Source organism: Gossypium arboreum, unplaced genomic scaffold, assembly GCF_025698485.1.
Source record: "Gossypium arboreum isolate Shixiya-1 unplaced genomic scaffold, ASM2569848v2 Contig00389, whole genome shotgun sequence".
NCBI lineage: Eukaryota > Viridiplantae > Streptophyta > Magnoliopsida > Malvales > Malvaceae > Gossypium > Gossypium arboreum.
In genome coordinates this window covers 1-25,543 of record NW_026440505.1, presented here as the reverse complement: position 1 = coordinate 25,543, position 25,543 = coordinate 1, and the positions used below count along the sequence as shown (strand labels likewise).

Sequence of the window (25,543 nt, the reverse complement as noted above, 5' to 3'; positions counted from 1 at the left end):
TCAAGCCCAGATAATTTCATTTAAGAAATTGAAACCAGTAAATTGTAGTATCATATTGAGAAATGGTTCTTTTGTTCTTGCAATTGTGTCATTGTCAAACTCGGAATCTAGGAAAGAGATTTGCAAAATTGTGCTGTTTTTTTTTTTAAGTTTTACCTCTTTTTGTGCAGAAGATCAAATCCCCCACCTTAGTCCTATGCTTAAAGTGATCTAAAAATTGAACATGCAGATGTACCGGTATTCTATTTGTCCCAGATTTGGATAACATGGATTGTCTATATGGTAACAGATTCGATTAAGTTCAGTCATGTATGATTTGCTGTGGAGGTTAATCCTAATAAATCAACTCCATTTATGTTACATGGCTGGTTCCAGTTATTTGCTGTTGGACATATTGTTATTTCCTGCTGGTACTGTTATAAGGTTGCTTACTATAAAATCCGTGGTTGGATACATTGTTGAAACCTCAAAATCTCTTGTTGCCAAACATACAAATGCAATCAACAACACACTATACCGGCATTTGGATGCTTGTAGAGCTAATCGTCAATTTTATAATGAAATTGATCTAACATATACTTGCCCTTCAAAAGCCAGTTTCCTCATATAAATAGACCATGGAAGAAAAAAACATATAGTTTCAGGAAGAAATACCTCAATATTAGCAGAGAAGGGAACTATGTTTTGTAAAAATAAAGCATGAAAAATAAGGGGAAAAAGCAGTAAAAGCTCGAGGAAAGCAGAATCCCACATTCTGAGAAAAAGAAAACAGCACCCAACAGACAGCTATAAATGAAAGCGCAAATCAACTGATTTACTCACGGAGCTGTGCTGTGAGCGCAAAGCGAACTATTCTTTCGCCTTTTACTAAAGAATACCGTGTGCTCGCAGCTTAAGGCAGCATACGCCTATTTTTGGAGGCTTAATTCCTTTATTGGAATGGCCCACAAATTTAATTTGAACTTTTATGGCTGTCTTTTTTATTTGCTTCAAGAATAAGAGTTTATTGGTTTTATGAACAAAGAAAGCAAAATAAAGAAGATTAGCAATCCAAAATGATTTTTATATTTCATCCTCATTTTCAAATATAAATTATATAGTGTTAGAACTTCATTAATTCAATTAAAACAAATTTTGAAAAAATTTGTTTTATCTAACACGTATAATATAACTTGTGCAACATGCACCAAAATATTTCCATGCAATTGGCGAATTCAATCCACATGTCTTCAATCCGCCAAATGGTCGGCAGCTTCACAGTACAGTTCGCCATACAATGCGCAGCTTGAGCATCGGCGAGCTTGTTCTTACTTGTCGCATATGGAGAGTCCGTCAACATTCTTGCACTTTCAGACTGTCCACCAAATGACTTAGACTTGGACTATTCGCCAGATTGCTTATAACCTGAACTGTGCCATATGTATTTGCCACTTTATGGTTGGCCATCTCGAAACAGAGTTGATGACGCTTTATACAATTATTAATTCAATGGAATCAATTCTCAGTGTCTTTTTGTAAAATTCTATTCGAAAAAATTTCGAGTTACGAATTCGAGTTGAATTTTATAATTCAAATAATTTAAATAACATATTCAAATAGGGACTGAAATTGCCGAGGACACCATCGCAGTCCAAGTCGGTGCTTAGTACTGTGTTCTTGTTGAAGTTGGCCTGCATGCTGCACATGAAGCATCAAGAAGCAGAACAATCTGCCCGAACCATGCATGCAAGAGCTAAAGCACATTGCTGCTGTTGTATTTCATTTTGTTTTGTTACATTAATTGTTGTTTTGTAACTTAGTCAGATTTGAACTAAGTACGAAACATATTTGATGTAATTAGGTGAAGCTTGAGCTGGTAAATCAACTTTGCAAAATGTACAAGTTATGTTTAACAAGTTACAATGTAGTTTAGTGGTGTTAGGTAAATGTTTGGGTGACATTTGCTTGATTTTGACCATCCTTTATTGTTAATGAAAATCATCAGAATTTATCATCCAATTCTCTTTTCTTTGCTTTCTTTTATTCTTCAAGTCCAATGCTGTTTTGTTTGCTCAGCAAGTATCGAGCCTTTAAGCTCAAGAAACTGTTAACTTCATTCATCTCTCATTCTTAGTTCCAACAGTTCTTGGGTAAAGAAGAAACTATAGTATCAAATAGGTGACGTTTTGTTCTACTAATTGTGTCTCTTGGATGGAAATTTTAAAAAACGAAGATAAATCCTATGATAAAGGAAATTTAAATAACAAATATTCAAAATTCAAAAATAAAGTTAAATAAATTTAAAATAAAGGATAAAGGAGTTTAAAGTTTAAACTAAATTAAAGACTTGGTCTTTTAGTATATCTTGAGTGAAGTAGTTATATATTTGCTTAGGCCATCCGTCCCCATTAGTCATTGTAAAGAGCCTAGACACGATATCTATCAAGGCATGGCTACCAACACTATTACCTTGAAACTTCTTGTTGACTCAACTAGCCAAAGAGTTTTATTTGCAGAATCTGGGAAAGAATTTGTCGATTTTATGTTCAACATTCTGTCATTACCTGTTGGTACTGTCATAAGGCTTCTCACCAAAGAACAGATGGTGGGTTCCCTTGGAAACCTTTACGACAGCCTTGAGAATATGAACTATACCTACATTCACTCACCAGCAAACAAAGACACCCTTTTGAAGCCTATAGTTCCCAACAATGCTGCAAATGTGCCTCCTTTGTTGCCAACAATTGAATCATCGAAACCCATCGGAATTTATCTGTGCGGTAATTATTACTATCGTGGCAACTGTGGTTTCTATGTTTCCAATGATTCTAAATCCCTTTGTCCTTCCTGCAAAAATGTTATGACTCAAACTGCAACCATTGTGAATCCAAGAAAGGGGTCATCTACTAATGAGGGAGGTTATGTGAAAGGGGTTGTTACATATATAATCATGGATGATCTTGTTGTAACGCCCATGTCAGCCATTTCTTGTTTCACTTTACTCAACAAGTTCAATATAAAAGATGTAGGGGTTCTTGAAGAGAAAACCATAAATATAGGAATAGATGAGGTAAGAAATAACCCCATTTGATTTGCTGCCTTATTTTTATATAACAAGTGAGAAATTTTAAGAATGTGAGGCTCTTTCATTGTCGATTATGCAACGCTGGTTTTAAACTTGCTTTTCTGCAAACAGGGTGTGAAGTTACTAAAGGCATCTTTGCAGTCGAAGACTGTGCTCACTCATGCCTTCCTCAAGAAGAAGGCGGGCGAAAGTGATGCTAGCAGCTCTTCTTGAGTACATTCAATCGTGATATAGGATATGCTGGTTGATTTTCAGTTTGCAAAGACCGTCTTATGAGTCTCTCAGTCCAAGAAGGGATGCTCATTGGTTTTACTTTTGATTTTCTATATGGTAACAGATTCAATTTCATTGATGATTCGCTGTGGAAGTTAATCCAAATGAAGCAGCTCCATTTAGAGGTTCCATTAATTTGCTGTTTAGCGCATTGTTATTACCTGCTCATACTGTTATAAGGTTGCTTCCTATAAAATCCATAGTTAGATGCCCTGCAAACCATTAATAGAGCGTTGAAAATTTGCTTGGTATAAACTCAGTATAAAGTAGTTAATAAAAGGCTCGGGAAATCAGGAAGCTTTTCAAAACCAGTTTCTTCATATAAACAAGGCCACGGAAAATATATATATAGTTTCAGGAAGAAGCACCTAAATATTACCAGAAAAGGGAACTATGGCATGAAAAACAAGGGAAAAGTTGTAGAAGCTCGAGAAAAGCAGAATCCCACATGTCTAAGAAACAGAAAACAGCACCCAACAAACTCCTATAAATAGAAGCAAAAATAGACCGTTTCATTCATGGAGCTGCGCTGTGAGCACAGAGCGAACTATTCTTTCGCCTTTTACTAAAGAATACCGTGTGCTCGCAGCACAATGCAGTATACGCCTATTTTTGGAGGCATAATTCCTTTATTGGAACGGCCCATAAATTTAACGTAAGTTGTTTATGGTTTTCTTCTCTATAAACATCAAGATTAATTTATTTTCTTACTTTAAAAATAATTAAAGAATATATAAAGATACAAATTTGGAAGCTTTTTAAATAATAATTTTAACAACCTAAATAAAAGTTATTTATTTATCAACCTTATATTTTTATTATTCTGTTTTGATTAAGCTTTTAAATATTTGTAATTTTAAATTTATGTGTTTATACTTTCACAATATTTTAATTTAATTTTTTATTTTATTTAAAAATTTACTCGGAAAAATTGATATTTTTCGACGTGTTTATAAATTGCACTTGCTGAAGAAACAGCCTATTCTAAAGGAATTTAAACCATCACTGTTGCTGAAGACCATATGGCAAAGATTGTGTTGATTTGAGATATTTTATAATAGAAATATAATCACGAAATCAGTTGAAAGAATCCCTTCAATTTGTTTATATTTGTTAACAGTATGGAAAAATACACTCTTTACAAAATGCTCGAAAGTTCTGTTTATGATAGCTGTTAGCTTGAACCTTTTGCTAGCGATCTTACATAAAAAAATGAGGTAAATGCCCTCTTTACTATTAACACCCTCTCTCCTCTGCTGAGAAAACTGCTGCTGTCTAAATTTTGCACTTGACTGTTAATTTCCCCACAAGATTGTTTGATTAGTATACAGTATTGGATTCACTGGATTAGTCCCTTATTTCGACTTGGTGCTGGTTCGGAGAATGTAAGCTGGTACAAAGAACTATCAATATGATCGTTGAATTCTCAACACTCCAATCAGTAATTATTGTGGAGGTTTCTAAATGTCCCTTGAAATTCAACAAAATATGACGTACATGCATTAGCCATTCCATTCATCTTGGTTACTGCAAATTAATCTCTATATATAAAGCATATACTCTGCGAAATTTAACAACACAGTAATTGTATTGGAGACCTATATTATTCTATCTATTGCATCTTTTCATGGCTGCCTCCAATCCCAACACTGTCAGCTTGAAGCTTTTTATAGACCCAAATTCTAACAGACTTCCGTTTGCAGATGTTGAGATTTGGCCTGCAATGCAACATTGGACCGTTGGCAGCTTGGAAGGATGCATGAAGCAGTAGCAGCTCAGCCTAAAGGGCACAATCGAGCTGAGTTCAAAAGCAGCAACTAGCTTAGCTGCCTTGTTTCGTTTTGTTATTTTGGTTCATATGTAACTTGATCAAGTTAGCTTGTAACTTGACATCAAAGTTTGTAATTTTTTGTTTAGTTTTTTTATTTGAGTCTGATGGATGTAAGGCTGGCCATACCAGTTTGCTTTGTCTTGTAATTTAAGTTAGCTTAAGTCTCTTATTAGTGGGAGTCGGTAAATTATTAGGTAATGGTCATTTGACTTGTTAACTTTGTATTTATTTTCATCATCAATCAATGAAAATTGCTGCTGATTTTCTCATCCATTTTTAGTGCTCAAGTTCGTTGCTTTGCTCTTGGTTTCATTTTAGTTCTTAAGCAAATAGGATATTATTTTTATGTGTTGTTGCTGCCAATGTTTCAACAAATGGTATCAAGAGCCTAAGTCTTTGAGGGCCTTCTTTTGTTGGTTGTTGTTTGTTTTTGAAATCAAGCTTAAGAAAGTAGGAAACCAAGTCTTGAACTTGTTGCGAGGGATGAGCTTTACACCACCTCCACCTCCTGTGTTCATTGGCGAGAACTACCACATTTGGGTGGTAAAATGAAGACATACTTTCAGGCATATGATTTGTGGAGTGTAGTGGAGAATGATGTCGAGCCACCTCCATTGAGAGCCAATCCCATGTTGCTCGGATGAGACAAGATTTGAGGAGTCTGCCAAGAAGCCTAAAGCCATGGCCTACTTGCGAATGGAGTGTCGATGTGATCTTTACTCGCATTATGGCATGTGACTCACCTAAGCAAGCTTGGGACAAGTTGAAGGAGGAATTCATGGGGTCGAGAAGACTAGACATGTAATATCCGATTTTAGGCCTAGTCCAATAGTGGTTTCGTGACCACAAAATCCGAGATAGAAAATTTATTTTATGATTATTTTGGGGTCTATGATATGATTGCATGATTGTGTGAAAATTTCGTGAAGAAATTTTATGCATAAAGTGCTTAAATTGAAATTAGGGACTAAATCGAATAATTTGTAAAACTTTCATTCTAGAAGTTTCTAGTATGAAATTGTATTGAAATATTAATTAGGAGGTCTTAAATAGAAATTTTACCAATTTCTAAGTCTATGGACAAAAATTGGATAAGGATGGAATTTTTGGAAAGTTTAGTAGTAAGGGCATTTTGGTCATTTAGGGGTAAAATGAATTAAAATACAAAATTAAAAGCCAATTTTGCTCATCTTCAACCCCATGGCCGAATATAGCAAGGAGAAACCATGACTAGGGTTTTTCAGCTTCCAAGCTCGATTGTAAGTCCATTCTAGCCCCGCTTTTCAAGTTCTTTACATTTTGGAGTCCTAGCTCGATTAAGCTTATGCTAGCAATAATTTAACCTAGGGTTTATATTTGGAAAAATACCCATAGGTGAAATTTGTGTATTTTGGTGTTTTATGATAGAATATGAGGTTTTAAATTATGTTAGACAATTTGTGCTACTCGGTTTTAAGCGAAAACTAGCAAAGGGCTTAATCGGTAAAAATACCTAATAGTCATAAGTACATGTTAGAGTGAGAATTTGATATTGCCATAGAAGGAAAAATGATCAGCATGTCATAAAACATAAGAAAATAGGCTGAAGTTTAATTTACGAGCTTTGGGGCAAAAGTGTAAATATGTAAAAGTTTAGGGAAAAAGCGTAATTTTGCCAAAATATGATTTTGGGTCAATTTGAATAATGTGAGTCCTAATTAGACTATATTTTAAATGATAGAGCAAGGAAAACTAAAATTGGGCTAAAATGGGGAAAATACCAAGTTGTGGGACGAAATGGTAAAAGTAGCCATGTGTAAATGTAGTAACATAATTGTCATTTTAAGCAATTTAATATTGTTTATATGATATGATGTTGATTATTATCATGAAATATTATGCTTTGTGGTTATTGTTGAATAATATGTAATTGTGTGAATTACTTGATGAGTATGAACTATCACCGAAGTATCAATTTCGATATTCCATGGAAGATGGCAAAGATGTGTGATCGAGGAAAACGCCCGTTTGAACCTTAGGAATAGATTAGGATACAAGTGACATGTCACTAGGATGGTTGAGCATCCGAACTCGTTGAGTTGAGTCCGAGTTCACTTATGGATGCAAATGTCCGAACTCGTTGAGTTGAATCGAGTTCGTGAGATGTAACTAGGCATCCGAACTCGTTGAGTTGAGTCCAGTTCACTCATGGATCGAACGCCCAAGCTCATTGAGTTGAGTCCGAGTTGCTTATGGCGGGTTACATAGTAGCTTGGCTACATATGTGGCACTTATGTGCAAACTTTCCATGTATCCAATTATATTCGATGTGTTCAACGGGTAAAATTTTACTCAAGCGGAGGAATACTCGAGATGAAATAGCGTATTGGTAAGTGTTGTGAAATGAATACTTTGAACAGGTATGTACTTAACCCTCGGGTTAAAAACTCGATATAACAACAATATGGTAAGATGATAAATGAAAATGTGATATGAATGTCTCGGTGATGATTATGCAAATGATGTTTTATGTTTGCTTATATAGTTATGTTACTTGCTATTTGCATGTGAACTTACTAAGCATTTATGCTTACTCCTCCTTTTCATTCCTTGTAGTGTTGACAAGCCAGCTCGAAATCGGAACGGTCGGAGGCAGCTCACACTATCCATATACCATCTTGGCATAATGGCTTGTATATTTTGAGTATGGCATGTATAGCATTACAATCATTTTGTGTATATGGTCTTATGATATGGTTATTGAGTGGTATGGAAATGATTGGTAATGATTAGCCATTGGAATGGCTAATCATGATCATATTTGGTGTTATGTATGCTAAATTGCTAGCTAATCCATGGAAACCATGAAATAGGTAAAATTTATCATAAAATAGATTCAGACAGCAGCAGTGACGCGAGTTTGAAAAATCACTAAAAATAGTAGAGATACAATTAGATGATGAATAATATATGGAATTGAAGAATTATGAGTCTATTTTCATATGGATGGAACAAAACAGGTATATGAGTTATATTTTATGAGATGTTTAAATTTTTGTGAAACAGGGCCATAGAAATTTCTGGATCCCCTGTTCTGACTTTGGAAATTCACCATAAATTTTTCAAAGATAATTAGAAGTCATAATTTATATGTACAGATTCCTTATTGAGTCTAGTTTTATTAAAAGCAAACGTTATAGTCATTGAAACTCTGTACAGGGAGATATTTGATTCGTAATACACAGAGGTCAGAGCAGTTAAACTCTGAAACAGGGGAGAATTTAACTAATAAACTGTACTAATTTTCTTGACCAAAAATTCTATAAAAAAAATTAGTAAATAGATATATGAGTCTAGTTTCAGGGAAAATTTACATAATTGGATTTCGAGTTTTGTAACTCGAGATATGAATTTTTAAGCGACTATGACACAGATTGTTAGCTTGACTGAAAATTTTAAAAATAAATTGTTTGAGTTTTAAGTAATGAATTAAGTCTATTAACACCTCGTGTTCGACTCGCGACGGTCTCGGTGAGGCGTTACAAGACAGCAACAGCTGATTAATCTGAGGAGAGATTTCAAGAATCTCAAGATGAAAGATGCTGAGACCATTAAGCAGTATGCAGATAGAATAATGGCCACAGTGAACAATATAAGGTTGCTTGGTGTAGACTTTGCTGAAAGTAGGGTGGTTGAGAAGGTAATCACCACACTTTCTGAGAGATTCGAGTTTAAGATATCCTCATTGGAGGACTCGAGAGACCTCACCACCATTTCTCTATCAAAATTGGTGAACTCACTCTATGCTTTGGAGCAGAGAAGGGCTAATAGGCAGGAAGAACACTCTGAGGGTGCCTTCCAAGCAAGGGCAAAAGAAAGCTCCAATGCAAATCAAAAAGGCAAGAAGCCTTGGCTTGACAAAAAGGACAAATTCAAAAGGGATTCAAGTAAGAAGAGCTACCCACCATGCACTTATTGCAAAAGAACCACACACTCAGAAAGAAACTATTGGAGAAGACCAGATGTTCAATGCTGGAAATACAAGCAATATGGTCATGTTGAGAAACTTTGTAAGAACAAAGGCAAAGTACCAGTACAGCAACAAGATCAGGCACATCCTGCTGAGGATCACCAAGCTCAGGAGGAGCATGTTTTCAGTGCATCTTCCCTTGCAACCACAAGCAAAGCCAAATGTAGTTGGCTTGTAGATAGTGGCTGCTCACATCACATGGCTGCTGATGTGAACCTGTTTAAGGAGCTTGACAGGAGTTTCAGCTCAAGAATCAGAATTGGCAATGGGAGCTTAATTGAAGCTAAAGGCAAGGGTGATGTGTTGATTAGCTCAAGCTCAGGCAATAAGCTGATTACTGATGTGTTGTATGTGCCCGATATAGACCAAAACTTGCTCAGTGTTGGTCAGTTGGTTGAAAAAGGCTCTTATTTTTTCTTTAGAAGTGGTTCCTGTGTTATTGAAGATTTTCTTAGTCAGGAAATTACCAAAGTACCTATGGCAGACAAGTGTTTCATGTTGGATGTTAGTCAGCTTGAAAAAAAGGCATATTTGAGCCAAAGTGACAGTGCTGGCCTATGGCACAGGAGGCTAGGCCATGCCAATTTTAGGTCACTTGATTCGCTGCATAAGCTTGGTTTGGCAGAGGATATGACCAACGTCGAGCCACTTGAAGGTGTTTGTGATGTCTGTCAACTTGGCAAGCAAGCTAGGCTTCCTTTTCCAGTTGATCAAGCATGGAAAGCTCGAGAGAAGCTTGAGCTGGTGCATTCTGACATTTGTAGCCTAATGAAGACCCCTTCACTGAATGGAAGTAAGTACTTTGTACTTTTCATTGATGATCTAACCAGATTCAGTTGGATTTTCTTCTTGAAAGAAGTCGATGTGTTTGAAGCTTTTGGAAAGTTCAAAGCCATGGTTGAAAACCAAGTTGGTTGTAGGATCAAGACATTAAGAAGCAGACAATGGGTGAGTATCTCGATAGATTCAAGAGGCTATGTGAGCGGTGGGATCTATCATCACTAACCACGATGTATACTCTTGACAAAATGGAGTGTGTGAAAGGAAGAATAGGATGTAATGGATATGGCTAGGTGTTTCTTGTTCCAAAGTAAGCTTCCAAACTCATTTTGGGCAGAGGTCATCAATAGCTCGGTGTACCTGGTCAATAAGCTCCCAACACATCTTGTCAAGGATAAGACACCCTTTGAAGCATGGCATGGACTCAAACCATCTGCTCTCATTTGAAGGTCTTTGGATGTGTGTGCTATGTCCTTATACTGCGAAAGAAGGACCAAGCTCGAGAAGAGGTTTGTTCCTTGTATTTTGTGGGCTATAGCAGTGACAAGAAAGGTTATAGAGTCTATGAACCTTGAACAAGGAAGATTTTGGTAAGTAGAGACATCGATTTGATGAAAAGAAGATTTGGAACGGGATGGTTCGAATGCAAGGCAATTTGAAGAGGATTGGTGAAGGCAACTTGGAGCTAATTGAAAGTGAGCCTAGTAATGGCAATGTTGATGACCTTCCGTGAGAGGTACTAGGTCCATTGCTTGATGTTTATCGGAGATGCAATGTAGCCATTGTGGAACTTTCGAGCTATGAAGAAGCATAGGGACATGAATTAGAAGAAAGCTATGGAAGCAAATGGACATGATTCAAAAGAATCGGACTTGGGACTTGGTTGAGAGATCGGACAAGAAGGTTATTGGAGTTAGATGGGTCTTTAGAGCAAAATTCAATATTGATGGCTCATTAAACAAACACAAGGCAAGGTTGGTGGTTAAGGGTATTGCCGGATATGGAGTTGATTTTGAGGAGAACTTTGCCCCGTTGCAAGGTTGGATACCATCAAGCTACTTTTCTTTTGATGCACAAAAGAAATGGCAAATACATCAACTTGATGTTAAGTCAGCCTTCTTGAATGGCTTTCTCAAGGAAGAGATTTACATAGAGCAACCAGATGGCTTCCAAGTCCAAGGACAAGAAGACAAGGTCTATAGGCTGAAGAAGGCTCTATATGGGTTGGAACAAGCACCTAGAGCATGGTATGATAGGGTAGATGCTTACCTGTCTAAGCTCAGGTTTGAGAAAAGCCTGAATGAGCCAACCCTTTATGTGAAGAAATCCAAGGATGAGACATTGTTGATTGTCTTGATTTATGTCGATGACTTGCTAGTGACTGGAAGCAAGGATGTTCTGGTCAATGAGTTCAAAGCACGATGCAAGAGGTATTTGATATGTGATTTGGGGATCATGACCTACTTCCTTGGTATAAAAGTGAACCAGATCGATCGAGGGATTTTCATTAGCCAACATGCATTCGTCTTAAAGATACTTGACAAGTTTAGCATGCAAAATTGCAAGCCGTAAACACACCTATGGCTCAAGGAGAGAAGCATCAAGCATTGGTGATCATGTAAGGGTCAATGAGAAGGAATATAGGAGTTTAGTAGGTTGCTTGCTCTATTTGAGCAACCGACCGACTTGATGCATCTGTGAGTTTGTTGGCAAGGTTTATACATTGTTGTAATGTAGTGCATTTCAGTACGCCAAGAGGGTCTTGAGATACATTAAAGGAACTTTGAGGCTTGGTATGTTGTTTAAGAAAGAAAAGGAGAAGCTGGTTGGTTATTAGGATAGCGATTGGGCTGGTTGTATTGATGATATGAAAAGCACATCGGGTACTTTTTCACCCTTGGCTCGAGTGTGTTTTGTTGGAGTTCAAAGAAGCAACAAACGTTGCTCAATCCACTGCAGAGAATACATAGCAGCAGAGAAGATGAATCAAGCCATTTGGCTCGAAGTTCTGACGATCGAATTAGAACCAATGTGATCCTACTGAGATCATGGTTGACAATCAGTCGACTGTTGCCATAGCCAAGAATCCAATCTTTCATGGCAAAACCAAGCACTTTAAGATAAAGTTCCACTTTGTTAGAGAAGCTGAGCAATCTAAAGAAGTCAGCTTAGTGCATTGTTGTTCACAAGACCAATTGGCTGATATCTTGACTAAGCCACTTGGTATAGCAAGGTTTGAAACATTAAGGAAGCTAATAGGTGTTTGTTGCATACAGTCCAAGGAGGAGCTTTGAGATTTGGCCTGCAATGCAACATTGGACTGTTGGCAGCTTGGAAGGATGCATGAAGCAGTAGCAGCTCAGCCTAAAGGGCACAATCGAGCTGAGTTCAAAAGCGACAACTAAGCTTAGCCTTGTTTCATTTTGTTATTTTGGTTCATATGTAACTTGGTCAAGTTAGCTTGTAACTTGACATCAAAGTTTGTAATTTTTGTTTAGTTTTCTTATTTGAGTTTGATGGATATAAGGTGGCCATACCGGTTTGCTTTGTCTTGTAATTTAAGTTAGCTTAAGTCTCTTATTAGTGGGAGTAGGTAAATTATTTGGTAATGGTCATTTGACTTGTTAACTTTGTATTTATTTTATCATCAATCAATGAAAATTGCTGCTGATTTTCTCATCCATTTTTAGTGCTCAAGTTCTTTGCTTTGCTCTTGGTTTCATTTTAGTTCTTAAGCAAATAGGATGTTATTTTTATGTGTTGTTGCTGCCAATGTTTCAACAGCAGAAGCTGGTAAAGATTTTGCTGATTTTCTATTCAGTACTATGTTATTGCCTGTTGGCACTGTGATTAGGCTCCTTAGTAAACAAGGAACAGCAGGGTGTATTGGAAACATTTACGACAGCATTGAAAATTTGGGCAATTCCTATATGCTTTGTCGAAAAAATAATGAACATCTTTTTGAAGACTCAAGCTTTTAACTATGGTGTTTACGATTACCTCGGTTGTGGCCATCCATGTCATCGTCAATATACACGAATTCTACAGGTGTAGTAACTACAAACCAAAAGAGGATTGTCGCAAGTATATGGCAAATGTTTTGTCTTGTTGTTCTCTTGCTACCATCCAATGTACCTTTATTTCACTTTTGTGAATTTGGAGACAAGGTAGGGGTAGGTTTTGTTAAGGAATCAGTAACTTATATGATAATGGATGATCGGCGAGTGAGGCCTATGTCTGCTAAATCTATTATCACTTTGCTCAACCACTTGAACATAAAGGATGCTGGTGATCTTAAAGAGAAAGTCATTGCCGTTGGAGCTAATGGGGTAAAACAAGATTTTTTTTCCTTTTGATTCTTGTTTGACACTCCATTATTAATAACATTGGCTTAAACTTGCTTTGTTTGTGTAATAGGGAGTAGAATTGCTTAGGGCATCCATGCGACAAAAAGCGGTGCTTCTCTTGTTTTCCTTGGTGGGAAGAAGGAATCCTCCATAAAGTCCGAGCCTATTCATGAAGTCTTGGATTTAATGAGCAATCTGTTCAAGCTCATATAATTTCATTTTAGAAATTGAAACTTGGAGATTATAGTATCATATTGACAAGTGGTTCTTTTTGTTCTTGCAATTTAGGTCATTTGGAAACAATATTGAGATGTTAAATTGATAATTTTAGCATTACTTCATAACAAGTTATAGCATTGGACATGAGCGAGCAACCCTAAAGCTGAAACCAAAACCGACCAAAGTCATGAAAATTTTGTTTATGATAGCAACTTATAAATGAGACAAGATAAAACGAAGCTCACCTCATTAATGCCTACATCAACCATTTTCTCTTCCAATGCATCAACTTATTTAACATTGAACTTACTTAGCATAGTTATGCTTGAAATTGTTGACATTGGTGTGACCGCCAAATCATCCATGATTATATAAGTAATGACCCTTTCACATATGCACCCTCATTTGCGTGACGATGATATTGAAACCTTATTTTGTGGGTTTACAAGTGTTTCAGGAAGTTCATGGCCCCAAAGCAAGAAGGGCAAATAGACCATCGACCATCGGTAAATCCCTAGTGTTGTTGATGATTCGATGTTTGGAAACAAGAGAGGAACATTGGCAAGCAAGCTTGAAGAATATGTAGGTTTCAACAAGGTATACTTGTTTGTTGTCGAGAGAATGTATGCAACGCCCAATTTTTCAATGCTCTTGTAAAGATTTCGAGGCATCCAACAATGCCTTCTTGTGTAAGCACCTTATAACAGTATCAACAGCAATAACAATATGTTGAAAGAGAAAATCAATAAAATCTTTTCCACTTGCATATAGAACCCTTTACCCATTTGTATCTATCAGAAGCTTCAAACTCACGGTGGTGGCGGTCGCCATGGATTGAATTAGTCGATAAGAAATGGTAGGAACTCCGGTGAATCCCGCTTGCTTAATATATTGAGATATATCTTTTAGCAATAATGATCCATAAAGAGGATTGGAAAGGACAAATGAAGATTCACTAACAATATCTTGCCAAGAAACCCCGGGCTGAGGAATTAAATAACTAGTAGCCGGATAATGATTTACGATGGCATACCGATATCAAAAAATAAAACATAATCAATCGACAAATCATGAAATATAACAATAATACGTGTTAAACTATAATAGAAACTCTAGAGAAACAGTATACATCAAGAAGACTGATTCATATATTTCACTCTCATTGTTTCTGTACAGCATATGTACTTATATAACAAATACAAGTGAGTTTCTCAACCGACTAACTGCTTAACAGACTTACCAAAACTAACCGATACTGAACCAATCCTTAGTTAGTTACTCTAACATTCTCCTGGTTTTCTCAACTCCTTTTGGTGAAAAAGAAACATCAGCGCTGGACAACACACAAAGAGCGCGACGAAAAGTTGCAAACTGCTTGGGAGTGATGGGTTTAGTCAGAACATCAGCCACCTGTTTTTCAGAGGGAACAAAGTTGACCAGCAGGGTACCATCAACTACCTTCTCACGAACAAAATGATGGTCAATCTCGACATGTTTTACACGAGCATGGTGAGTAGGATTTGCAGCCATTGACACGGTAGAGGTGTTGTCGCACCAGACAACTGGAGACTGGCAGGGAGGCATACCCAGCTCATCGAGCAACTGTTTAACCCACAGTAATTCAGCCACACAGTTAGCGAGACTACGGTATTCAGCCTCAGAGGAGGATCGAGAGACAACAGGTTGCTTTTTGGAGCACCATGTAATGGGATTCAACCCTAGATAGATAACATAGCCAGTGGTGGAACGCCAATCTTCCACTGAGGAAGCCCAATCAGCATCAGAATAGCCAACTAACTCAAACTGGCCTTTGGAGAGAAACAATCCATGATCTAAAGTACCTAGAAGATATCGCAACACCCGTTTAACAGCCGTCCAATGAGCTTCACTAGGAGCGTTCATGTATTGACTAAGCTTATCAACACAGAATGATAAATCAGGACGAGTAATGCACACATATTGAAGCATGCCGACTATGCTTCGGTACAAGGGGCCATCAGCAAATGGCGGGCTGTCATCAAAGGCAACTAGCTTTGGAGTCTTGACCATAGGTGTTGGTGTAGTCGATCGCTGACATGCCGTCTTGTGAAGTATGTACGTAATGTATTTTTCGGCTTAAGAGCAACCCTTGTGATGTATGATGAACGAAATACCCAAGAAAAAGTGGAGTTGTCCCATGTCTTTTAGAGCAAATTGACGATAACTATAATAGAAACTCTAGAGAAACAGTATACATCAAGAAGACCGATTCATATATTTCACTCTCATTGTTTCGACAGCATATGTGCTTATATAACAAATACAAGTGAGTTTCTCAACCGACTAACGCTTATGAGACTTACCAAAACTAACCGATCTGAACCAATCCTTAGTTAGTTACTCTAACAATACGGGGTTCGATACTAGTCGATAAACCATTTTGAAGCAAACACTAATGACTAGGCAAGAGATGAACTTATTAGCGAACTTGCTGAGTAATGACCGGATCTAATGCAGGGCCGTCGTAGCACCTGCGATTCCTAACAATCTCATCAAGATATAAATTGTTATGTAAGAACCAGCTGCTACCATACCAAAAGAAACCAATGGCATTCATGCGACAATTTTCAAATGTACCCAGACTATTTCATATACAGCAATCATATATTTCGAGTGCAAATACATATGAACTGATATAAAGAACAATTTATTTGATTCAAAAATAAAATACCAATTATACATAAGTTTCTATAAAAACTAAAATCATCCAACTTAGCCAACTCCAGAGAACTGATAATGACATTGTATAGTTACGATGGAAATGCAACAAGGATTTGAGATTACATGTTAACTCAAACAGTAACCTCTAAATATATATATATTATTTTCAGAATTTATTTAAATCAAAGATTCAATTTTAATTTTAGTTTTAACTTTTAATTATTTTTCTTGATGAAAATCTAATCCAACTTTTCTACATTTATATTATATTTAAAAATTTACTCAATTGAGTAATTCTCGACAACTATTCTTTTATAAAAATAAATGGTTTCAAGGTAAATAATAATAAATGTTTTTGTGGTGATATCTATTTTATTATTTCAATTAATGTGGAATCTAGAAAATTACATTTTACAGTATTTGAGCACAAAATATCATAATTTTTAATGCGTATATAATTTCAATTAATGCTTCATTTAATTTTTAAAATATTTTTATAAACACATTTGTTTTTTTTTTTGAGTATATTATAATCTAATTATTAAGTCACCGACTAAAGATTTCATCACCGACTAGAAAGTTGTCATCATCAAGTCGACCGTCGTCAAATTCTTCTTCTTCCTCGATGAATGGCGGTTTTAACCGAGGCAAAGTCGAATAAATTTTAGGTGGACAAATAAAATTTTAATTTTTATAGTCTATGTATTTATAATTTCTAAATAATTAAATCTAATTTTTATAATTTTAGGGTCTAAAGTGTAATTTTATTTTTACTAATCTAATTTTTTAAAAATTTAAGGACTTAAATAATAAATTTATATTTTAGGGAAGACAGGTCCTACAACCCCAGATTTGCCACTAGTTCCCACCTTGGAACCATTGATACCCAACCTTAAACATCGATAGGAATTCACTTAAATTTCAAATCCTAAAACATTTTTAAAGTTAGAGGAGTGAACGAGAGATTGGGAGGAAAGAGACATCACCACATTATTAAATTAAATTAAAAAATTTTAATTCTAATATTAATTTCTGAAAAAAATATATTATGAAAATATCATAGCCACATGCGTGGCAACTTCTCATTGGGCGGATTTATTTTTTAATGGCCGTTTATTTTTGGATTAAAACTATTTAACCCTTTAATACTTTTTAAGTACTTAATTGGTAAGGATACATCAGTAAGCACAGTTTTCGACTCTAGCGATGCTCTTCAACAACTCCAAACCCTGAAACAAAACATAAGAACAAATCAAAGCTATCAAACCTGTATGTTTCTTACAGCAACTTATAAACAAATGGGATAATAATGCCTACATTTTACCACTTTCTCTTCCAGAGACTCGACTTGCCCGAGGTTGAACTTATGTAGCATAGCTATGATCGAAATAGTCGACATCGGCGTGACCGTAAGATCGTCCATGATCGTATACATAACGACCCCTTTCACATAACCCTCCTTTGTAGTAGGCAACGAAGTTGAAACTTTGTTTGGTGGGAGGTGTACAAATGTTGCAGGGATGTTCATGATCCCAGAGCAACAAGGGCAAGTAGCTGTCGAATCATTTGTGTAATACAAAACAACACCTCCTACCGCACAGTCCATCATAATAATCATACGATGATGATCCTTTACGACCATATGAACACTGTAAAAGCTTTGTGGTGTTGATGATTGAATGCCTGGCAACAAGACAGGAGTATTGGCTGCTAATCATGAAGAATATTTAGGTTTCAACAAGATGTTCTTGTTTGTTGTCGGCTGAAAGAATGAATCATTCAATTTTTCGACGCTTTCGTAAAAGTTTCCAAGGGATCCAACCATGCATTTTTTTTTTCAGCAACTTCATAACAGTACTAACAGGCAATAACATTACGTTGAACGGTTGAAGAGAAAATCAACAAAAATCTTTTCCAGCTTCGGCGTATATAACCCTTTGCCCTTTTGTATCTATCAGAAGCTTCATGATCACGGTGGTGGAGGTGGCGAAATATGAGATCGTTGTCTTTTATAATGATATCAACTACAACAATTGTTCTATAATTCAAATCAATCCGAATTTATATTTGGTAGATAATTTTAGGTGATAAATTTTTCTCAATTTTTTTAATAATGATTATTTATTGAAATAATATTTTCTTCATCATTTAAATAATTTGAAAAAACAGACTTATTTAAAATTTTCACCTAAAATAATCTATCAATTATAAATTCTAGTTAATCGAATTTGTGATATTCTTTCAAGAGACAACAATCTCTTTATAAATTCAAGTGTCCAAATAAACCAAAAATAATTACAAATATCAACATATACCATTGGATGAATAATCTCAAAAGCAACAAGTAGAACGATCCTATTTGCTCTAATCATGGACTTGGTGCTTCCCTACCAGCAGCAACAAATGAAGAGATAAAACCATGAAAGCTAAGATTGAAAGATTACAAAAAATTTGGAGAGCTTGTTGATGCCATTGCAGGGACAACACCCTAATCCTTTAGAGGTATAGTATGTATATTTATCGTTTTTTTTTATTTATTATTAATGTAAATGTGTAATATGGATGCCATAAAGGTATAGCATAGATACTTTATTGTAATGTTATTATTAAGTCACTATATATATATATTTTTTTTCATTTCTTTTAATAGGCACTTACTGTTGTGCTAGTGTTTCAGAAATCGCCTTAAAAAACAATCGTTTGTCTCATACAACATATCAAGAAAGTCAAAATGGAAACAATCAAAATGAATCATAAAGGAATGATTAGTTATAATATCATCATCAATCTAGGTAATTATTCTAATTTAAATACATTTTTTATTTTTTCATTTTCCCAAATTTGCCTACAACTTTAACTATTGTTTAATTGACGTGAGTGCTCAACTATCCCAAGTTTAACTATCATTTATTTATTTTTCATCTAATTGAGAGAATTGATATGCTTGACTTTGATGGGAACTTTCAATAACCCCACATTTATTATTCTCCCATGGTTGTCAAAGGAGATTCCTCATCACAGTGCAAGGTATATTGTAGTGAAGGGTTGGTGTATACTGATTTAATAACCAACAGAGAGTAGATTTCCTTATAAATTGTTAGAAGCTTTTTTTCTTGATTCAGTATAGCAGAATGCGATTTTAATGTAAGACATACAATAAAGATTGTTTTCTGTGAATATCTAATTGAGTGTATACATATACAAATAGCATACGTTAGAGCTCAAGGAACACCTATGGTTCTAAATTCTAACAAGAAAAATTGTAGTTTTTAGAAACTTTGTTGGGCTTCAAAACTTACTTATATTATGTTGAAATGTTTACAAAAGTTAGAATCATAGATGGCATATATACACTCAAGATAACCATTTCTCTTTTACTTTCATTTACTACTTCTATCCGAACATTCAACTTTTTTTACCTAATTGTTAAAAGGTAAACTGATCCGTGTCATTTCTATCAACTTATTTAACATAATATATTAAAAAAATAAGCCTTGCTATCATTTTTGATAATAGGAGAAGATTAAAATTCGAAAACCTCCACCAATGAAAAATAGCACCTTCAGATTAAAATACCAAGAAATTATTTAAACTAAAAATTTATTGGGCGTTCTTAAAAAGAACAACCCTCCAAAAATTAGCGTATGTCGCTTTAAACGGCGAGCACACGGTATTCTTTAGTAAAAGGCGAAAGAATAGTTCGCTCTGTGCTCACCGCACGGCTCCGTGCCTTTCAATCTCTCTTGAGCTTATATTTATAATACTCTGTTGGGCGTTGCTTTCGGTCGTTAGCGATGTGGGACTACTCATCTCTAGCTTCTGCAATTCTTCTGACAATTCACACACTTCACCACGTTTCCCTTATTGTTCATGCGTTATCTTTTATAAAACACGTGCCCTTAAACTCAACACAATGAATTTCTCCCTCATTGAAGTATTTCTTCCCAAAACTATCATTTTCATGGCCGAATTTATACAATGAAAATGGTTTTCGACAATCCTTGTTTGCCTCTTCGTTCAAAGAAATATAAATAACAACCATCTTAAGTTCAAAACAGATTTCAAGAGATATAACTGTAGGCGATGCCTTCAGTAACTGTAGACCCTGAAAAAAGAACCAGACCGGTGCCATGAAACCTGTGTTTCTTACAGCATCTTTTAAATAAATGGGATAATGATCCTCCCCTCAACCACTTACTCTTTATAAGTAAGGAGTAACGACCCCTTTCATGTTTGCAGCAGATGAAGTTGAAACTTGAAATCTTATTTGGGGGGTTAGTCGTCTTTAGATCAAGAAGGGCAAGTACTATATGTTGGATCACTTTCCTAATAAATAAATTACCATTGCTAGCTGAATGCAAGTACCACTCAAATTTTCAGCTGTCTCATAAAAGTTTGTAAACCCAGAAGCTTCAAATTCAGGTGGTGGTGCTGGCGGGGTGATCGGAATTCAGTGAATGTCCAACACAAAACTAAGCCAAACCTTTAAAGTTAATGGCCATAGAAGGCAATAATCTACATCTTTTCAGTGACCCACCACAAAAACATTCAAGCCTGTGACCTTTTTGTCCACCCAACTACGACTGAAAAAGATTTTATTACTGTGTCACCTAGGTGAAGAGCCACGGCTACATTAAGCTTCAGAATCTGTGTAGAATTTTGAGGTTCACTGCTGAAAACGCTCAACATTATGTGCTTGTGCTTTTTACATCTTGCACCCATTCTCGTCATGCACCATAACTGAAGTCTGGTTAATAAAACGAAAACAATGGCGTTTTTATGTCAAATTGTGGTTATAGTCCCTCTAATTTGTTTAAATTTAACATTTGACATAATTCAATCCCTCGTCTTTTATTAATCTACATAGTTCACACGCTTAATTATTTTGATTAAAAGTGTTGAAGTCGATTTTTTCTTAAAATAATCATTTCTATTATGTCAAAATAGATTTCTTTGACTTATTTCATATCAATATTTTTATCCAAATGTTGGACCAGCTAATATCATTTTGGAATAGTAGATTACGAAAATTAGAACCAAAATATGAGCAGAATAGAAGGATCAAAAGTGAAAAAGACCATAAATATTTAAATAATAGAATTTAATGTCTCTACACTTCAATTTTCCAACATATTTGTTAGATTCTTTTTGGTGCTAAAACGTGTTTAAAAAAATAATGCTAAATTATAATATAAAATTAGATCTCTAACTAAAAAATAATTAAAAAGTATTGAAAGCGAAGACATTTGTTTCTTAAAAGAAAATATTTGAAAATAAATAAATAGCACCATAACACTTAAAACACACAAAATTCAAAGTTTCAAATATTTCGTCCAAGAGAAAATTTCATAAATACAATAAATAAATAAATAAATAATGTTTCAAGACTAGAAATTAGTGAGGCGTTCCAAAAAAGGACCAACCTTCCAAAAACTGGCGTATACCGCTTTGGGCGGCGAGCACACGGTATTCTTTAGTAAAAGGCGAAAGAATAGTTCGCTCTGTACTCACCGCACGGCTCCGTACTTTTATCCTTCGCCTGCGCTTTTATTTATATTAATCTGTTGGGCGCTGCTTTATGTTTCTTACTCATGTGGGAGTCTACTCATCTCTAGCTTCTACGGTTCTTCTGCCAATTCACACACTTCACCAACCTCATTTCCCCTTATTTTTCATGCGTTATCTTCATAAAACACAGTACCCTCTAAACTCTACACAATGAATTTCTCCCTCGTTGAAGTATTTCTTCCCGAAATTATCATTTCCGTGGCCGAATTTATATAATGAAAATGGTTTTCGAAAACCTTGTTTGCCTTTTCGTTCAAAGCAACATAATAACAGGAACCATTTGAGTTCAAAACAGTTCAAGAGACATCTAAAATATGAAATCAATTAAACAATACATCAGCTGGCAGAGGCTTGGACTGTAGGCGATGCCTTGATTAACTCCAGACCCTGAAACAAAAACCAGACCAGTGCCATGAAACCTGTGTTTCTTACAGCAACTTATAAACAAATGGGATCATGCTGCTCCTCTCATTAATGCCCTACAGTAACCACTTTCTCTTTATAAATAACAAGCCCTTTCACGTAGCCACCCTCTTTGCACCAGATGAAGTTGGGAGCTTACTTGAAGGGGATTACAAATGTTGCAGGGTCGTTCATGTCATTAGAGCAAGAAGGGCAACTATGTGCCAGATCACTTTCATAATAAAATCGACAAATGTCTCTACGAGCATTCAAACACCAGTATAATATGTGTTGCCGATGATTGTATTTGTATGCCTGAAGATTTAGATGTTTCAACAATGTATCCTTGTTTATTGCTGGCTGAATGCAAGTATCACTCAAATTTTCAGCTCTCATAAAGCTTTGCAAGCCATTCAACCATGTCTTTTAATGCAAGCCAACCTTACAATAGTAGCTTTGGCATACAGAACCCTCCTCCCTTTAGCATCTACTAGAAGCTTCAAACTCATGGTGGTGGTGGTGGTGGTGGTGGATGCCACGAATACAGTAGCCAACGGGAATTCCATTGAATGCCCAACCCTGTTAGTGCTTCCTTGTATAAAGGGCTTTTTAAGTACGGGTCATCCTAGAAGGGCATTTGAAAAGGACAAAATGAACATTCACTAAAGAGAACTCTTACTTTCAAGTAGTTTATCCATACTTGAGAGATTGTGTTTCTTGATCCATAAAACCTTGAACATGTTCAATTCTTGAACTGATGGGCAAATTTCAAGCCCATAAAATGGCAGAACAATATATCTTATATAAGCAAAACAAAGAAAGAGAGAGATAAGATCTGAATCCAGCATTTGCATTTAGAGAAAAATGACTGTTAAAACCTGCCTATGCAGAAAGTAGTGAATTGAACAGTTTGTGCGAACTGGAAGACATAAAGTAGCCCAAAAGATGGGAAATTACAGGCTATCTATTTTGTCTGGAACAAATGATTCTACCAACACTTAATATACAATAACAGTCTGTGAAACAAATGACTAACAGTTATGGCGGTGTTAACGATGCTGTACAACCAGGGTGAATTGCCACAGGATCCTTCCAAAGAGCTGTTACCTGCAAACAATCAAAAACATTTCAATATATAGATTCGAAATGATGAGGTAAACATGGTAGGGTAAATTTGCCTAGATTTTTCAATATTGGTAAGAGAAAGTAAATTTTTTGACCATCCTACTTGGACATTAGTACAGTGAAAAATATGCAATTGCAAGTTTTTCCCAATACAAACTGAGCCAAAACCATTAAAGTGACGGTGGTCAAAAAGGTGAATGGCCATAGATGGCAACAATCTACGTTTTTAAAGTGCTCACAAAAACATTCAAGCCTGTGACCTTGTCCACCTAACTATGACTGAAAAAGAATTTATTGCTAGATCATCAAGGTCCACAGCCACAGCTGCATTAAGCTTCAGCGTACACTTGTAACTCTAAACTTCACAGCTGAAAATGCTCAATATTACATGCTTGTGCTTTTACATACATGGAGAATTTTTAACATTTTAATCACTCCATTCCACACCTCTAAAGAATAGTTTCATAGACAACATATTCTGATTGACATCTTAAACTCATTCTCCTCATGTACTAACTATATAACTGAAATCTAGTTAATGAAGTAAAACCAACCTGGAAGTGAACTTTTACAACGAATATGAAAAGATATATGCAAAAGTCTAGCACAGCCAATCAAAATGGTTGCATAGGTCTTATTCATGCTTTCATACTGACAATGGAGTGGTGCAAAATTTAGCTCCCGAGTAAACACTGAAAATGATGGGAATGAAATCCTGTGGTAGTCTAATTTGATATTCTATCACAAGAAACTACCCTCTAATGATCAATTGAGGCCTAGAAAACCATAAGAATATCAATGTTTCAGAATATCTGCAAAAAATTTAACCTAGTTGAAACATTACATGGAGTATCTTAAAATCCTTGCATACAACTGATGCTGGAAGAAGCATAAGCTTACCATACCAATCTGCATGAAAGCTACCAAACCAGAACTATATTGCACAGATATAGCAGAATTTTTTCTGAAACTACATACAGCAAGTAAGATATTATAAAAGAAAAGGTTAGTACCACATTGGTTTTGCCATGGGAACTAGGCTTGATGCCTGAAATTCCAGAGCAAAATTAAGCCATTTGAAGAAACGGAAGATGATTTATAAAATCTATTGGCTTGTAGGTTTCTCCTTAATTGCAGCAGAGCTAAAATGTCCTCAGCAACTCAAGAAATTCTGTTGGTTCTTCATCTTCTTTGACAATCTGTTGATAATCAATGTACAAAAATAGAAGGTTAGAAAGTAGTACAGATTATTTGTTTCTTTTCTATGGGCTGAACATAACAAAATCAAACAGAATGTGTCGCAAAAGAGTTCAGTGACTAATCTTATATATTTCTCCTATTAGTAAACAGGCTTTCTACATCTCCAAAAGCATCAAACTCAAAGACAACAAGAGGGATCCAAACTTGATTTGACCCTGGCATAAACATAACTATATCCTTTGATTTAAATAGCAAATCAATTACCCTCATAAATATTTATAACATTAATCCATACCTTCACAAGGATGTCCTCTGGCAGACCCACTTGAGTTAGAACATCATAACCAACTTGGTTCCAGTCAATATCATCTCTATCCCTTAGCACCTGCCTGCTATCTAACTGAATCAAGCTTTTTTCATGATGATAAAACTTCCCTATCCAAAAGTACAGAATCCTATCTTCATTTTTGCCTACAGCTGTAGCTGGAGAAAAAATTGCAAAAGCAGATTTTGAATCTAGATCACTTCTATTAAATTTTGTCATCTTGTCTATACTGGGCCAGCGCCATACTAAAGGTTGAATTACACCAGGACATGCTGGAAAACTTTCCTCCATTAAAACAAAACCATCCTGGGGAGAATGAATTTTTTGAGGTTCATATGTACTAACAAAAGTAGATCTCTTATCATGTGGATCAATATTAGCTATTCTACATGGAGATATCTTCAAATTGGAGCCTTCAATCACAACATCCCCTCCATTTCCCACACCATGCTTGGAATCAAAGACAATTTCAATATCAGACTCACAAGATGAACTAGTATTGTCATTTCTCCTGTCCCTGACTTTCTTGACAAGAAAAGATGACCGATCACTTGTTTCTGACATTATCACTCGGCACTGGCAGCTTGAGAGACTTTGATAAACTGCCTCGCCTTTCTGCAAGGAATGTTGAAACCTTTTTAGGGGCGAAGATGCAGCCTGAGGTTGAGAAGTGAGACTGACACTGACAAACCCTGAGCTA

General features: G+C 35.7%; 2 protein-coding genes, 1 long non-coding RNA gene and 4 other non-coding genes across 7 annotated transcripts; 3 read left to right on the top strand and 4 right to left on the bottom strand.

Annotated features, from left to right (window-relative positions):
• The first annotated feature begins 824 nt into the window (after positions 1 to 824).
• On the top strand, positions 825 to 941 carry LOC128289028 (U5 spliceosomal RNA). The gene has a single exon (XR_008278855.1). It is a non-coding gene; the product is annotated as a U5 spliceosomal RNA (small nuclear RNA).
• Positions 942 to 2,428: 1,487 nt separating this feature from the next.
• LOC108488009 (uncharacterized) lies at positions 2,429 to 3,277 on the top strand. The gene is made up of 2 exons (XM_017792328.1): positions 2,429 to 3,049; positions 3,176 to 3,277. Exons 1-2 carry the CDS (start codon positions 2,429 to 2,431, stop codon positions 3,275 to 3,277), a joined length of 723 nt encoding a protein of 240 aa, XP_017647817.1.
• A 582-nt stretch (positions 3,278 to 3,859) lies between these two features.
• On the top strand, positions 3,860 to 3,974 carry LOC128289026 (U5 spliceosomal RNA). The gene has a single exon (XR_008278853.1). It is a non-coding gene; the product is annotated as a U5 spliceosomal RNA (small nuclear RNA).
• A 15,857-nt stretch (positions 3,975 to 19,831) lies between these two features.
• LOC128289025 (U5 spliceosomal RNA) lies at positions 19,832 to 19,947 on the bottom strand. The gene has a single exon (XR_008278852.1). It is a non-coding gene; the product is annotated as a U5 spliceosomal RNA (small nuclear RNA).
• A 1,572-nt stretch (positions 19,948 to 21,519) lies between these two features.
• LOC128289024 (uncharacterized) lies at positions 21,520 to 24,406 on the bottom strand. Its single transcript, XR_008278851.1, has 3 exons — positions 24,332 to 24,406; positions 22,635 to 23,300; positions 21,520 to 22,178 (listed from the first exon to the last, which is right to left on the bottom strand). It is a non-coding gene; the product is annotated as an uncharacterized LOC128289024 (long non-coding RNA).
• On the bottom strand, positions 21,626 to 21,743 carry LOC128289027 (U5 spliceosomal RNA). The gene has a single exon (XR_008278854.1). It is a non-coding gene; the product is annotated as a U5 spliceosomal RNA (small nuclear RNA).
• On the bottom strand, positions 24,405 to 25,458 carry LOC128289023 (uncharacterized; the record flags this gene model as incomplete). The annotated part of the gene is made up of 2 exons (XM_053024982.1): positions 24,405 to 24,517; positions 24,814 to 25,458. Coding segments are annotated over 2 exons (702 nt in total), but the record flags the coding sequence as incomplete, so codon positions are not given.
• Between the last annotated feature and the right edge of the window lie 85 nt (positions 25,459 to 25,543).

Coding starts and splice junctions, on each gene's coding strand:
- LOC108488009 (XM_017792328.1), top strand. CDS start 2,429: ATGGCTACCAACACTATTACCTTGAAACTTCTTGTTGACTCAACTAGC. Junction 3,050..3,175: donor TAAATATAGGAATAGATGAG/GTAAGAAATAAC, acceptor TTCTGCAAACAG/GGTGTGAAGTTACTAAAGGC.